Source organism: Hylaeus anthracinus, unplaced genomic scaffold (genome assembly GCF_026225885.1).
Source record: "Hylaeus anthracinus isolate JK02 unplaced genomic scaffold, UHH_iyHylAnth1.0_haploid 3, whole genome shotgun sequence".
In the NCBI taxonomy this organism is placed as follows: Eukaryota; Metazoa; Arthropoda; class Insecta; order Hymenoptera; family Colletidae; genus Hylaeus; species Hylaeus anthracinus.
In genome coordinates, this window is record NW_026535284.1 from 1,312,060 (window position 1) to 1,329,611 (window position 17,552).

General features: G+C 37.3%; 1 protein-coding gene across 2 annotated transcripts in view; it reads right to left on the reverse strand.

The window, feature by feature from the left end:
- The window catches only part of LOC128894230 (uncharacterized), a 44,933-nt gene extending 27,642 nt beyond the window's left edge, over positions 1-17,291 (reverse strand). The window contains exons 1-4 of one of the 2 annotated variants that reach the window (XM_054155839.1): positions 16,976-17,291; positions 16,453-16,665; positions 16,096-16,416; positions 3,029-3,314 (exon numbers count right to left, since the gene is read on the reverse strand). In XM_054155839.1, the coding sequence (XP_054011814.1) occupies positions 3,029-3,314; positions 16,096-16,273 (464 nt within the window). In that variant the 5' untranslated portion in view covers positions 16,274-16,416; positions 16,453-16,665; positions 16,976-17,291. Of the gene's footprint in view, positions 1-3,028; positions 3,315-16,095; positions 16,417-16,452 lie in introns of both variants that reach the window. The other variant, XM_054155838.1, reaches the window with a different exon arrangement.
- Positions 17,292-17,552: the final 261 nt, after the last annotated feature.

Consider the following 17,552-nt stretch of genomic DNA (forward strand, 5'->3'; position numbering starts at 1 on the left):
TGTAAATAACACATACAAACCTTATTTTACTTGCAAATTAATGTAGAACTTAAAATAAAAATACATTTGTCTTTTATTATAGTAAGCATAGAGTCTACAATATACATAATGTGTCTGAAGCCAGATATAGGAAAGAGACCAGCTTCAGTTCTTTAAGTTTCCAAAAGTATACAGAACGCATGGCAAGATGTCTTACTGCAAGAAATTTAAATGTTAAAGATGAAGTGAGAAATGAAAAAAAATCAACTATTTGTAACGCATAAGTTATTGTATTAGAATAAAGTTCAGAAGTACGCAGAACGCGTGGCAGAAAGTCTTGTTGCAAGAAATTCGAATGTTAAAGATAAAACGAGAAATGAAAAAAGGAATCCACTATCTGTAACGCACAATTTATCGTATTGCAATATCAATTTCAGTCCTTAGAATTTTCAAAAGTACACACAATGCATGGCAGAAAGTTTTGTTACAAGAAATTTAAATAATAAGAAAATGAACAGAGATCCACTATTTGTAACACATAATTTATTGTATTACAATAATATAGAAAAAGAGAGGCCAGACTTAGTCTTTTAATTTCTCAAAAGTACCCACGACACATGACAGAAAGTCTTGTTGCATTTAAATGTTACTGATAAAGTGATTACATTTTTTCTTTCTTCCTGCAATGCGTTCCGCGTACTTTGGAAACCTTAAAAGATTCAAACTGATCTCCCATTTTCTATTATTTGAAGTCATTCACTATACAAATTATCTTTCTAAAAAGAAGTGAGATCCCCATAAAAAACTTCAAAAAAGTAAAAAAATTACACCAAGTACATGAAAAAGTGGAGGACTTAAAGAGTAATCATAGAAAAATAGAAGATTAGAAGAATAGAAGAATAGAAGATCCCCTTAAAAAAATTCAAGAAAGTAGAAAAAGATGTGAAATCGAAATGAGCAGCCAGTACATGAAGCTCCTTTCCAGTAAAGTGCAAGGTGACACTGTGTAACATAATATCAAATGCTGTGTTCAACAGTGCAAACGTTCAGACCCTAATGACAACTCATGTAAACTGACTGCTCCGCACTTTGGCGGTGAAATGAAAAAGGTAAATAGTGTATCAACCACAAACTGAGACTGTTTAGACATTTGCCTAGATGTCCGTCGCCTGGAAGTCAAATGCTTGGCGTGGCCAGGCAAGGTCAAGGTTTTGATGAATAAGAATTATTTTAAAATGTAAAATAATGAAAATGTACTCATATTGTAAGCGTTTTAAACTGACAAAGTATCTGAAAGCCTGTGAGAGGAGAGGTATCTGCGTCAATGAGTGTCCTTAAAAATATTTTAAAACACAATAAAATGATTATGTACTCATATTGTCAAAGTTTTAAATTGACAAATTACGTGAAAGTCTGCGAGAGAGAAAGTATGGGTATTGATGATCTGAGAATGCTTTGCCTGGCCACGCCAAGCATTTGACTTCCAGGTGTAGTCGACTACACTACCCACTGTGCTATTGTCCGCCCCCGCACATATGCTTGCTTGCTTGTTTTGATTTAAGTGCATGGGGCTCTCTTTCTCCCATATTGCACTACTATGCGTGTTCGGGATAAAATGGGGTATTGAAAGAAACCATGCACACTCGCTTCACGCCAAGAAACCGGACTTTATTAATCGAAGGATAAAAATCAAAATGTCCGAAGACTCGTAACATAGGATTCTCATCCGGATGAGAATTCCCTTATCGGACGACTATCCGGTCGGAATTGAATTCGTTTGGCGAACGACCGACGATACCTCACAATGCCCTTTCCTCGTCTTCGTTGCCACGCCTTGGCGCCCAAGGGGCGCGCTGACTGGGCCCCGATCTTAGGAACAAGGCCCAATCAAGGCGCCTTTCGTCCTACGCTCACCCCCGTCGCGGTGTCTTCCCCACAACCTCGAAACTAGGGGTAGGTGGTCGCCTGGTGACTCACGGAAGGCCCAACGCGCTCATGGCTTGATATTGACGGCAATCAGCTACAAACCGAAAGCGACATATTTCGCGAGCATATCATAAACTATTGTTGGCCCTCCGTTCAGTTTTCGCGTCGCTCGAGAAAAAATATTAACGACCTAACGGCACATGATTACAAAGGAGCCTAAATTCTGCCGACACTCCAGTTCTATCACAACCACAAACAATGTGTACATGGAGTTATTGCACTTATCTGATTCTTTCTCGTATTTTTCCATTACTTTATTTTACGCCATACGCTTTTCTATGCTTTATATTTGTTAACCGGACCTAACCCAACCATGAAAAATCGGGATTCGAACTCAGGCTCTCAGCGTGGTAGTTGGTAACGTTACGCACTGCTTCCACACATATCCTTTGCCATAGTCTCTAAATAAATTACATTTTGACTCGTCTGAGAATGCATATTTTTCCAGTCTTCAACTATAAAATGCAAATATTTTTTGTAAGAGAGAACCTAATGGTTTGAGGAATATTTTTCCCTCAACAAGTCAGCTGAGTTGTAGAAATTAAACAAATTATGAATTGTGTAACGTATCGGGATATTTCATACAAAAATCTAGTACAACATTCAGTAGATTCCTACTTGATCGTATCAACAGAGCATTCTACATTAACAATAGTGCATATAAAAGATAAATTGAAAATACTAATCAATAGACTGCGGAACTTTATACATTTATAGGAAATTTGAATGTGCAAGACCCTACAAAATGCAAACAATATGCAAGAATATAAAAATAATTGAAAGTAAAGTTCATGTTATAATATTTACAGAATAAAATAAATTCCTATTTAGGTTCAATTTTTGTAGGGACGTTCGCGAAGATTTTATTTTGCATAAAGATCCGCAGTCTACTAATCAATGACTGCTGTCCTCTCGATAATGTATCTATGATATTCAATAACTCAATTAAGAGTCATCTTTTTAAAACTTTAGTGTTATTCGCACCATCGTTTCTTTCTGGTAAGAATGAAATTGACTATTAATTCTATCTTAATTGTCTCTTAATATTAATTTTAATACTTACACAACCGACAACTCTACGTCCTTGTCTTTGCCAGACTTTAGCCGCTTCTCTGGTCGGAGAATGGCTGACCAGCAGCACTCTAGGCCAGGATGAAGCGCAGTGGCCGCTGGATCGACGAACAGTACCATGCTGCCATTCTCCTCCCGAACAAGACTCGTCAAATAAATATCGTTCGAGCAATTTTCGAATTTCTCCTTCTTCACGTAGGAGCGAATCGCCGCGTCCAGCGGCTCCTTCGACAGCATCTGGCATCTCGGATTCCATACCAGGTACCCGTCCACCAATCCTGCGAAACGCAATGAGTCGTTCACTATAGCTTTTCGATTTCCGATTATACCGGGTACATATTACACTCTCAGACCAAAAGATAACGCACGAGTAATATTGTTGCGCCGGGGGGTTGAAGCACGAGAATTCATTTTAATCAAATATAAAGTTTATTAACAAACTATAACTTTTAAACAATTTAACGATAATATAACGATAATCTTGGAGACTTGTAACGAAACGTCTTCTCTCTTTGAGTTCTCGAATCGCTCTCTACTATTTTAAAAGTTTGCCGCTTCCTGGCAACCGGAAGCGCGGGAACTCGTTTCCGCAACTTCACATCGTCGCAACATCTTCACACCGTTGCGACGATGTAATTCGGAACTGTAGTGCGGCATCTTCATAGCGTCGCAACAATATTTCAATATTTTGAACGATACGAGGATCAAACATGTAGAATTCTCGAGGAATGGGGAAGGTTCAAAAGTGCTTTACTTGTTGGTTATATATACATTATATTAAAATCACGCAGCTCGCAATACAGAAACTAATTGCTAAGACTGATCGCTAAAGACTAACTCACTCGTCGAACTTCCATACGTTTATACCCATTTATGTAGTATCCGCGCCTCCCATACCCAACAATAAGGAGTCAAATAAGAACACGAAACGTAGGGTATGAGATTGGTAGCGTAGGTAAAGCGGTCGACTGTGGATCCGAGGATCGGGGGTTCGAATCCCCGTGCCTTATTTTTCGTTTAGACTTCTACATTCATCCCTTTGCATTCATCTCGCTAACACTCTGTTCCACGGATCCATCGGTTACACTCACACAACGTTTATTCTTCGCTATCATTTGGCTTTCGGCGTCGGTCATCGATGAGCTCATATAAACATTCATACTATCCTATCATTCGATCTTAAACATTCTTTTAACACGCTTTCTCAGTCAAACGAACTTCCAAACATATTGGCGCCGGTCTGTCGCGACATGACCCGGTCGCTCTCACGCAACACACTGTTACGTATACAGAAACTCTCCGTTTTTAGAAGCTCGCGTTTATTAATCTTATTTTATCTACCCTTCTGGAATTTGGAGCTCGGTCTCACGGGAGTGCATCCTGCAGCTGCATCCTCTTAATATCATCTTTGACTCGCGTTGCGTGGGATAGTTTCTAATCTACCCTTTTCCCAGGGCACACAGCTGCCGACCTCAGAGCAACGAAAATCCTAACCGTCAAATTTCCTAATATGGAAATCACTGACGGTTCCCCACCAACATTTAGGGGTATATAAACCCATGATTTTCGTTGCTCGGGGGCTAGTACGAAAGAGTTACTCGTTAGAGACACGTTGATCGTCTGCAGAGTAGTACTCTAGTGAGATCGGGCTTCAGTTCCTTTCAATCATAGTTAACCTTATAGATCCGCGAAGACGGGTTTCATCTATTACGGCCATAAAAGTACTCTTGACCCCCGCATCGCCAGTGCGTCAACACCGAGCAACACTTAGGTAATTTTAACTTCATACACTAATCGCGACAACACGACACTAGACACTTGTAATTAGTATAGTTATTTTGAATATATTCTTTTGTGTAAACTTAAAGTCTGTAAGATCAATCATCAAACCTTTACTTTGAAATCACCAATCCTAGCCAGTGTAACGATCCCACAACATAATAACTTTACCGCTCGAGTTATTATTCTATTAAATTAACAAGTTGCGAGGCTTTATCCGCGACGCGTAGTATTCATTATCGATACGATTTAGTCATTGTGTACTCAACCCGAACTCCTAAACTTAACCTATCCTACGGTTACCCTTTACTGGGAGATACCGATTCCTAGCAGCTATCTGACTTCGCGTCAGAGTCATTTGCATTTTTTCCAACAACCTCACAGTTCGAACCTTACCCTACGGTTACCCTTTACTGGGAGATACCAATTCCCAGCAGCTACCTGACTTCGCGTCAGAGTCGTCTGCGTTTGTCTCCAATAACCAAGACAACCAAACACCTTAACCTACGGTTACCCTTCACTGGGAGATACCGATTCCTGCAGCTATCGCGTCAAAGTCGTCTGTATTATCTAATCTATCCTCAAATCTTCGGCACCATTGATACATGATAAATAATCGTATTGGTTCAATTCTCAAATCTATCCCACTCGCTGGGCTCACACGCGCGTCGCTATCGCCCTGGCTCGTAACAACACACACGCACACGCACTCGCCACTCACCCCACAAACATGTCGAGGGCAGTGTCGTATAAAGGGTGAATCATGTATCTTGTTTTTCTATTTATTCTATTTTAGTTCTTCTGATATTTTATTTTGACAAAAGTAAGGTTTCAGGTCGAATGTCAATATTTGTATTTGAAGGATCTGATCTTAAAACCGTTTTTGGGCTAAAATGGAACAGGGCACTGTGATTAGGTAGCGAAGGTAATGAAATTCTGAAGCTGAATGACGAAGATAAAAATGATAAAATATGTTTTTAAATGTCACTGTGTTTCTCGAGATTTTTAACCGACTTCGAAAAGGAGGAGGTTACTCAACTCGACACGTTTTTTTTTATGTATGTTACTCGATTACATCCTGACGGTTTGACCAATCGGGATGAAACCTGTTGCATTTTGTAGAGCATGTCTCCGGGCTGGTCCCATTACCAAAAAATGTTGGAATTTCTCATTTTTTTCTTGTTTTTTTTTCGTAAAAAAAAACGAAAAATTTTGTATTAATTCTTATTCTGAAACGAATTGACCAATCGGATTGAATCTTCTTGCATTTGGTAGGGTTTCGTTGCCTCTTAAACGTGTTACGAGCCAGAGCGATAGCGACGCGCGTGTGAGCCCTGCGAGTGGGATGAATTCAAGATTTGGGGAAGATACGATTAGTCCTGTTTATTTCAATGGATCCAAAGATTGAGGATGGAGTAGAAATCGCAGACAACTCTGACGCAAAGTCAGATAGCTGCTGAGAATTGGTATCTCCCAATTAAGGGTAACCGTAGGATCGGTATCTCCCAATAAAGGGTAACCGTTGGGAAGGTTAGATAAAGAATAAGAAAGGACAGATTGGTATCTCCCAATTAAGGGTAACCGTAGGATCGGTATCTCCCGGTGAAGGGTAACCGTTGGGAAGGTTAGGTAAGGATTGAATCGTATCGTTGGAATATAATACGCGTCGTGGATAAAGCCTCGCAACTATTAATTCTAAACAAATAATAACTCGAGCGGTAAAGTTATTATGTTGTGGGGTCGTTACTCTGGTTAGGATTGCTTATTCCAATGGTGAAGGTCTAATAATGATTTAACAGACCTTTTAAGATTAACAAATGATTATATATTCAAAACTGAATAATTCTAATAATACAATTGTACAGTGTCGTGTTGTCGCGGTTAGTGTATGAATTTAATTACCTAAGTGTTGCACAGTGTTAACGCACTGGCGATGCGGGGGTCGAGAATGCTCTTATGCCGTAATAGATTTTGTACCGTCCTCGCGGATCTATATGGTTAATGTTGTTCGAAAGGGATCTGAAGCCCGATCTCACTGAAGCGCAACTCTGAAAACGATCGACGCGACTTTACCAAGTAACTCTTTCGTATTAATCCCGCGAGTAACGAAAATCATGGATTTATATACCCCTAGATATTGGTGGGGATACGTCAGTGATTCCCATATATGGAAATTTGGCGGTTGCGATTTTCTTTACTCAGAGGTAAACATCTGTGGGGCTTTAGGGAAAGTTTAGATAAAGGGTTACCCACGCAACGCGAGTTAAAAGATGATTATGAGAAAAGTATGGTACAGCTGCAGGGTGCACTTTGGTAAGAATCCACATTCCAAGGGGTAGATAAAGTAAATGAACGCGAGCTTCGAAAAGTACGGGTGTACATACGTAACAAACGCTTAAAAAGACATTTGACTTACTTTCATTTTTTACCACTTTATTGCACTTCTTATCGAAGATTGTACTATTTCACATATATTCGGTCTGAATTCGATGAAATCGATGAAAGCCTTTACATTTTGCTGCCGGGCAGGTTTTTGAATTGATCACTTTGCGAAAATGATTTTTCTTATTGTTTATAACTATTGTTATTGCAAAATTTCTATTCTTCCGCCTTCGAGCCTTCCGCATTTCATGATAGATGAATTCGTGATGTTTCCATTTGCAAAAATTTATAGGCACTTTCAATGTTTATAAAACCATTGATGGTGCAAAATTGGTATGCTCTGGTGTAGTTCGGCAAGGAATTTACCAAACGCAATCAATCCTTCCACATTTAGTTGCACATGCATTCCTGATAATCCCATTTGCAGCTATAAAGGGTGTCTAAAAAATGTTGGATGTCCTTGAGTGGGATGTTTCGGGAGGTGATTTGAAAAATTTTTTTCATAGCGAAAATGTTGTTCGAGGCTTCGTTAAGGAGATATTCCAGAAACAGAAACTCGCGCTCTGATTGGTCGTGAGTTTCTGTTTCTGGAATATCTCCTTAACGAAGCCTCGAACACCATTTTCGCTAAGGAAAGATTGTTTCAAATTACCCCCCCCCTCCCCACCGCCTCACCTGTAAACACCCCTTTCAAGGACCTCCAACGTTTTTGGGTCATCCTGTATATTGCTCATAACTATTGTTATTGCATGAAACCTATTGGTTATAGATTGCCACTAAAAAGAGTGAAATAAAATAATTTTTTGGAAAAGAAATTTAACCGATTTCAAAAAAGGTACAGTGAAAAGTATGAAATAATTTCTATTTCCTTTATATTAAATTATGTTAAATAACCTTTTCGTAGTCGGCGCAAAATTAAAAATTACTTACATTAAAAATTACCAAATTTGGTTTAGCTTTCTGCCGGAGGGACAAAACTTATGCCCTTAAATTATTGCAATTATCATATCTACTTTAGACATCTTATACATTAACACTTTTCACCATCGGCGCCTCCACCAAAAACTATTCCAAATCTACTCAGACAGTACTTTCACGTAGACATTTATTGTCTGACTGAGCGTTCCATAGGACAGTACCTCGACTATACGGCCATACCTGTAACCACACGAAGGTGATGGGTTTGTAAAACGACAAATAGGCGCCTAATAACTGATTATTAGTACCAGTGACCACTGGTAGGATTTCTTATTCTAACGAACCCTCGCACAGCCGACCAGAAAAGAGACTGAAAAAATAAGCCCTCTCCATTATTACATTTCATCGAGGCAAGTACTCGGAAACCACGTAAAACTCTAGTCTTGAGCAATTGTAAGGAGTTTTGCTTTTGGGTCCTCTTTTTCTGGGGAAGTCTATTGCCATCAACAAACCCAGGGGACTGACCTGGTCTTTCACGTAGACAGTATACATGTATACATTAAAACCATTCAACATTGCCGCCTTCACCAAAAACTAACTAAAGCAGGAATTAAAACTTTTTAATTTTGCGCCGACTACGAAAAGGTTACTTAACATAATTTAATATAAAGGAAAAAGAAATTTAATATATTATTGAACATCATTGAATATAAATGAAATAGAAATTATTTCATACTTTTTAGTGCAATTTTAATATTTTTTCGAAGTCGTTTATATTTTGTTTAGCATTCAGTTATAAATAGCGGGACGTGAATTCCGTTAGCGACAACTAGGAATAGAATTTGGAATTTCGTGAATTCACGACAGCAGTCACGGATGTGTTAAAATTATGGGTACGGACCATTCCGAATCAACCGCGAACTGTCTTAATATTTGTAGAACTAATCCACAAATTTTTGCTTGCAGTATCGTCGGCACTGTTGCATTTTTAGAAGAATGCAACATTAAGGAGGTATTCCAGTCTAGAGCGTCAATTTGTAGTTCTTTGTGAGGATTTTTTTTTTTAACTATAAGGAATTTTTATAAAAGGTTTTGAGCACGTATGTATTTACATTTTAAGAACATACACAATTTTTTTGCAGGTAAATATAATCAAAATTAAACATAGTACATGTCATCTTGGACAGTTCCCCTTGAAAAAAGTACGTTCGTGATTGCCATAATTCCAGACGTTGTGGTTATTTGAATTGAAAAAATCAAGAAATATCTTTGTTGATACTAGCGTCGCTATGACCCAAATCAGAATAATATTATGATATATTGAAAATTCAAAAGATGGCAGCACTTTAAAGTTTGAATTTTTTTGTATTCGATTGTGTTCGATTTTTTGTATTTTTGTTGTACTTCTTACATTAAAAAAAAAAAACATATATTTAGAATAATCAGATTTTGAAAACTGTGGGTCGGGCGATAAAGGTACAGTAAATGCTCCGTAAGTGCAGAAACTCGGGACTGAACTAGTGGATTTATGGTAGACTTCACACACTCTCTGATGTTTGCCGACAAGCTTCGAACGTAGAGAAGGACAGCGAATAAAGGAAGAGGACGGAGCGAAAACACCAGGGTATGTCGGTGAGACAATGTAATACAACGAAGAAACTTTTTTATTATTAACTTTTTTGTTCTAAAACTTTTACCATCATATTCCTAACATTTTTCTAATTAAAATGAGACCAAACACGACAAGTAAAATACAATGATTGATGCATCGAAACATTTCCAAACAATTGGGCATATTTCTTGGAGCTTGTCACAAAACAATGCAACGCATTAATGTTTGGAAAACTTTAGATAATGTTTCCTGGGAAATAAAAGCTAATAAAACGTAAAACCTTTGTTGCTAAACAGACAAACAGATCGTGTGGCTTATCGGCTTTACAAACTTAACCGTTTTAAAACCGCAGTTGACATTCATAGTGATATATAGCCACATCTAAATAATTAAATAAGTGTATGAACTGTTCAACGCCGCCGTTTACATGAATTCACTTTAGTGGAGAAAATAGCATGGTAAAAAGTTTTACGTAATACTGTTCGAAGAAGTTTTCTAGAAATTTGCAAATCGATTCGTACAAGTTTTACTAAAATAGAATATTAATTATATGATTCGTGCGTCGTCGTCAACAACCATGCTTCGAGCGAGAGATTATAACTAACACTCTATTTCAGTCAATTTTGTACGAATCGATTTGCAAATTTCTGAAGAACTTCTCCGGACCTTAAAGAACAATTGTCATACTGCAAGTTGTTTCGAACGCAAGCTTCTCTCGATACTTTTTAACGGTGAAAATAAAAAGAATCATTAGTTGGCAGTTACACAAGCAAGCTTTAATCCAGAAAACTGAATTATCCACAAAAAATGTTATACACAAATTTTCCATAAAATCGACCTCTTGCAGATATTTAGCGATTCGGGGTTTTTTGACGTCTGAAATTGTTAATAGTATTTCCCAAATAATTCGCGAAATTTTAATTTTGAATTTAAAATACAATTACTACTCAATTTGTCATAAATTATCAATTATTGTCGTATCAGAAGAAATAAATGAAATGTTTAATTTCAAATTAATTCTAATTCAAACTTTCCGCGTCTTTGGCTGTTTGAAAATTGTCTATATTATGTATATTATAATTTAAAAAAATAATATTGCTCTAAAATGACACACCCTAATACATACATTTTAACAAATTTATACATTACAAATTTTGGAAAACGATTTTTCTTAAATAGTTAAAACGTGATCACGCGGATATTAAAACGGCTATTTTTACATAAATATTATATTACAATTTTTCTCGACGTTAATAATTTCCATTAAATAGACCATAGGTTCCCAAACTTTCTTGGCTCACCGCTCCCTTCTTAACCGATTTCGAAAAGGAGAAGGTTACCCAATTCGACATGTATATACAGGGTGTCCCAAAAATGTTGGAGGTCCTTGAAAAGGGTGGTTCAGGGGGTGATTTGAAACAACTTTTTCCTTAGCGAAATTGTTGTCCGAGGCTTCGTTGAGGAGATATTAACGGAAAACACTGACCAATCAGAGCGCGCGTATACTGTTGGAGCGGCCGCGATAGCGATGGGTACACGCTAGGTAGCCGCTCTCATACGCGAACAAGTGACTCGACGTGCATCGAAGAATATTGACGCGGTCGCTCAGCGCGTAGCCTTCGCTACCGCGGCCGCTCCGACGGCATCCGCGCGCTCTGATTGGTCAGGGTTTTCGCTTAATATCTACTTAACGAAGCCCCATCCGACATTTTTGTAAAGGAAAAAGTTGTTTCAAATCACCTCCCGAACCGCCCCTTTCAAGGACCTCCAACATTTTTGGGACACCCTGTATATATTTTTTCTAAATTGTTGATTGCACTGACATTTACAAGATTTGTGGAACATTGAAGATATTTGTTAAAACATGCGTTCGAAGATTTTTAGTAGACATTAATGAAACTTTTGGCGCGTTCTTGCGAGTATTGCCCAGGGGATGGCAGTTGGTCCTCAGCGCCCCCCAAATTTGTCTTCGAACAAAAGCGCCCCAAACATGTCGAATTGAGTAACCTCCTCCTTTTCGAAGTCGGTTAAATAGAAATTAATTTTTGAAAAGTCGTGTGCCAGGTTCACATAGCTGAAAAGGAAATCAGCCAAATCATACAACGTGTCACGCATCAAGTTTTGGGTGGTAGACAGGAATTAAAAAACTATTTACATCTTAATTTGAATGTTTGCACAGATGCATGATAATTTATGAGGCATTAAAGGATAAAGGTCATATCAACTTCTTCAATGGTTTATCAAAAATTTATGACATTATTTTCTCAAGTTAATCGAGGATATATATTAGATAAGATACTGTAACAATGAAATCATATTTACAGCTATGCTATAAAATCCTGTAAATTTTGTACATAACTTTGTGGAATACTTTGTTCAAAAATTGTTCTTCTTGGAAGAAATGAAAGTTGATCGATGAGTTACTGTTTACACTTAAATAATAATTCGTTCCGAGTAAATAAACAGATTATGTGCCCTGGGAAAGATGCCTAATAAACAGTCTCACGTACACTCCGTTCAAATCTGTAGATAAACGGTACAAGAAAAACAGCGTGAAACATGAAAATTATTCCTATCCATTAATATTATTTGTTTCAAGAATAATGTTGAACTATGCTTCACGATATACTATTATAGTTTTTCTGGAAATTTAATGTATCGATTTGCCTGGATCGAACAACTTTTATGGATTATGGTTAGACTATGGATGTTTATGCATTTATGGCAAATAGAGTTATAGGAAGATCTATGAAACACGTACACAAATGTAATAATTAGACTGCGGATCTCTATGCAAAATAAAATCTTTGCGAACGTGCCTACTAAAATTGAACCTACAGTGGGTGTAGAAAGTATTCGTACACCGATCAATTTCCAAAAAAACTGTATAAAATTGTAATTTATTAACTTATTTTTTATAAACAATGACAGTCTACATATTCTCGGAAATGTCTAAAATAGATAGATTAAAAAAAAAAATAGCTAGTTATGTAAGTTGCGTAATTAACAAGAAAAAAACAATTAATCGATAGAAATGTTGAAGCAATAAGTATTCGCACAACTGTTTAATTTTTAATACTTGATTAAAAAAAAAAGAAATTTACATTAATTTATAAGTATATAATACTTCCTTCGTGGGATTTACATTTGATTTTATAATTATTGCATCTCTTCTAAGCGTTAAATTAACTAAATTATTAGTTATTCGAAGTGGGATCTCTCTCCATTCCTCTATTAGAGCCTTTTTTTAAAAGTACTTTCCTGGAAATTTGATATTTTCTAATTCGTACGGAGCAATAAACTAATGTGTTTACGTTACAAACTCTACTGTGAATGATTCGTCATAAGAATCGTACAAATACTTATTGTTTCTATACTTTTACCCACTTTTCGCATTTTTTTGTTAATTTCGCAAAATATATAAACTAGTAAATGTGGTTTGGATTATATCTATCTTAGAGACTTCCAAGAATATGTAAAATATCATTGATTACAAAAAATTAAGTTAAGAAACTACAATTTTACACAAATATTTTTTGGGAAATTGATCGGTGTACGAATACATTCTACACCCACTGTATATAGGAATTTATTTTATTCTGAAAATATTATAACATGAACTTTACTTTCAATCTTTCAATCATGTCTAAACCAGGCCCACTCGTTATTTGGCAAGTTATGAAAATCGAATACTTTATAATAATTATATGCTAGTTGGACTCATTTATGTACGACACCATTAATTACGTTCGTTTTTCGTTTAAAAAGTTACAGGTATGGGGTATATTGAAATTAATGGTCGGTAATGTACACAAAAGAAAAATATATATAGAACTACTGTGAAAAATCAAAAGCCACTTACGATTCATTACACCTTTCACATTTTTAAGCTAAAAAAGTACTTTTGATTTAGCTTATATATTTTATTTCACCAACATTATTGTACAGTGTACTGTCTGAAATTATATAAAAATAGTATAAATTCAAAGGAGAATTTAATATTCAGTACCCCTTTTACCTTTGTACCAGCGTTGATTGTTCTCGAGCGCATGTATGTATAAATTATATGTACTTCATAAATTCATAATGAACAATACAACTGAATCGTCATCAATAATAGCAGAAGCATATTCGAGCAACTTATTTATACAACCAATCATTTGATAACTTCCTTATTGTTTATTAATATACAAAGTGTTATGCCTAAACTAGACCGCTTGAATATCTGTTCGAAAACCAGAACAGCTAAAAAAAATCGGTTTTTGGTTTTTCCAACTACGGCGCACCATACCCAAAATTATGAAAAAACATTGAGGATAATAATAACAATAATACACACTTCCTGTAATTATATAATCGTAGTTCTGAGATCCCTTTGATGCAAAATCTGCATTTTTCATCATTTTTTGTGTTTTTTATTTTACACAGCTTGAATTTTGAATTGAAACATCTGAAAAAATTCTGAAACATGTAATTCACTAACTGAAATATCTCTGATTTTTTCAAAAATTTGTCCTGCAACAGGACGAGAGAAATTGGTCAAAAACGTGATTTTTGTTTTTCTTGTTTACTCTTCTATCAGTCGAGATAGGGACTTGAAACTTGAACCAGATTAGTCTTTTTTGATATCCTATCGAATATATCATTGGAAATCGAAATCGGTCTAAGGGCACTGTTGTTAAGGTTAAGGGCATTGTTGTTCTAAAAGGGGTACTGAATATTAAATTCTCGTTTGAATTTATACTATTTTTATATAATTTCAGATAGTACACTATACAATAATATTGGTGAAATAAAATATATAAGCTAAATCAAAAGTACTTCTTTTTTTAGCTTTAAAAATGTGAAAGGTGTAATGAATCGTAAGTGGCCTTTGATTTTTCACAGTAGCTCTCTATATATTTTTCTTTTGTGTACATTACGGGCCATTAACTTCAATAGACCCCATACCTGCAACTTTTTCAACGGAAGACGAACGTAATTAATGGTGTCGTACATTTCGAGGGTACCATCACCTATGGTCTGAACTAGAATTATACCGATAGCTTGAATATTTTGGCCCTGCTCTCATATTTTACTTGACAATTTTCCGGAAAAATTAAACCTTAATTTTTAAACAGCTGCGATTCCGATAAAAAATTTAGTACTTACTTAATTCTAGTTCAGGCGATAACTACATTCATATAGATTGAAGAAAAAAAATCGTTTCTCTGTCTCAGACGACTAGAACCCCCACAGCCTGTGCGCCCGATTGAACGAGCGTCTCACGCCACAACCTGCATAACAGCGCATAACTTGTATAGATTTCAATCAAGTATTTCATAAAAATTTGTGTTTTTAGTTGAAATGTGTTTTATTATGCATAAAGACCCTGGTACTGTAGGTTTGATAGTTTTCGCAAAATTAATTCTTAAAAATTGCTGACAAAACAAACTTCTAGACGATAATACCCCCTTAATGAATTCGAATATGATTACTTCACTTCAATAAATACAAATTTCTCTCAAAATACCTTCCTAGTTCTGTTCCTCCTTGAAATAAGTACAAACACGACGGTGTATTGAAATTAATGGCTGGTAGTGTATTTTACATTTGTTGTACTTTCACATTCGATTTATCTGAATCATATCGGACTTAGTGGAATATTTAGTACTTATTTTGTACTAATTTGTACCACCAACAATAATTTTGTACAATACCTCGTGCCGTTTTCGAAAAAAATCGTGGCGCTGCTAGCTTAATATTAATATTACGATTTTCTTGAAAATGGTAACAGGTAAAAAATTTCTTTTGGTGCTACAAATTAGTACAAATTTAGTACTAAATGTATCCGCTTTGGTTTTTTCATTTATATTAATTTTGAATATTTTCAGCCACTAGCTTAACGTTAAATTAGCAGCGCCACGATCTTTTCGAATACGGTACGAGGTACAAAATTTCCTTTGGTAGGACAAATTAGTACAAATTCAGTACTAAATGTATCAGCTTTGATTTTTTCATTTATATTAACTTTGAACATTTTCATCCGCTAGCTTAATATTAAATTAGCAGCACCACAATTTTTTCGAATACGGTACGAGGTACAAAATTACTCTTTGTGGTACAAATTAGTACAAAATAAGTACTAAATATTCCACTAAGTCCGATATGATTCAGCTGATTTGGTCCTGCCAGCTTAAGAGAGGTTTCGATTTATATCCATAGAGTAAAAAAATCGTGGTGAGACATCCCCCGCGTGAACCAAAGAATCTTTACGAGAAATCCGTAATATGACACGTGACCTTTGAATGGGAAAAGGTTTCAGCCCAACCTTATGGGATAATCCGACAGTATTATTCGTCGACGCGTGCGTTTATCTACGTACTTACCCTCCGTGACGTTGTACGCCCCGTAGAGAGAGGGGTAGCGTGGCTCGAACTCGTAACCTTCCTCGGTTGAAGCGACGTAAAGGCTCGCCAGGAGACCGGCCGGCAACAGCAACAACACCAGGCTCGGCCGTCGGCAAACGCACTCGACGAAACGCGAACGTTTCTTCGTTTTTCGCATGATCGAATCGTCGCCGATATCACGTTCCTCGTCGCACCTGACGAGCACCCGCACCACTCGACTATTGCTGTCCACGTTTCACGTGCGCGATACCATTCCGTCGCGAGCGTGTCCCTCTCCCCGCGGTGCCGTCGCGACGCGAGCTTATTCCTCTCCCCACGATGCCGCCTCGACGCGACCGCGGCGTTCGCGGTCAGCCAGGACATCGAGCGACTTCTCTGTTCGCCTATCGAGCGTGGGCGAACCAGAGATGGCCAAAATTCTTATCTAGATGAACTTTTCCCACCACCGATAAAAGATACGCGACCTTTTATCAGATATCCGTCACCACTATCTCCCCTCGATTTCAGTTTCACGCATTTCAGAATTATTTCTCTGTATTATTCGTGTACCTGAGAATTATTTGATTTCCGAATTCAGAATTTGGGAACGACAAGTATCCGTGGAAGTAACTTCGCGGAACTTCACCGAGATGTTTTTGCGCTTTTGCGTGGTTACGTTGAATTGCGAAATGGAATTACATACCACGTTGTAAAAACAAATACCGATCTATGAATACACGAATTTCAATCATAGAACGACATCATAGGACGAATCGCGATGAAAGAACAGTAACTGATCCGTAAAGTTATGTATAAGTACAGCCCTCCGTTCGTTACGCGTTAAATACAGGTAGGAGTACGAATCGCAGAATGAAATTACATTTCGTGGCGGAAGAATAGCGTGACAGTTCGATCGAAAGTACACGGTTGAAAGGTCACTGCGTTGTTTTCATGTGTCATCTGTTATTCGAGTAACATTTTGCGCTTTTCGAGGGCGAACGACGCGCGAATTGGAGCACGCGAGACAAGCCAGACGACCCTCGAATGGCCACCAATTCCGTCGATTAAATAAGTGCCGGTGCAACGTTCGAGCTGCGTCGCTCGTGCGTGTAGCAGTCCGCGGCTTTTACGTTCCGATTACGTAACACGAACATAAATAATGGATCTCTCGGAATGACGTCGACGGAGTCCCGGAGACGACTAAACGAAACTCGATGCGGTTGATAGTGCGAGCGGCCAGGGGGCGAGCCGGCGACGAGACACGAAGCGGACCGACGATACACGACGGATGGTAATGCAGGGTTGTTCTCTGGTTCGTTCGGTGGTTAAAGCGCTCTATCAAACTCTAACGTACAGAGTCGTCACATTATATGTACAGTGACTCCCAGAAATATTCGGACACTAGTGTATGGTTAGATTTATGGCTTAGTATCGTAGTTATTAAAAAAGCAATCGTC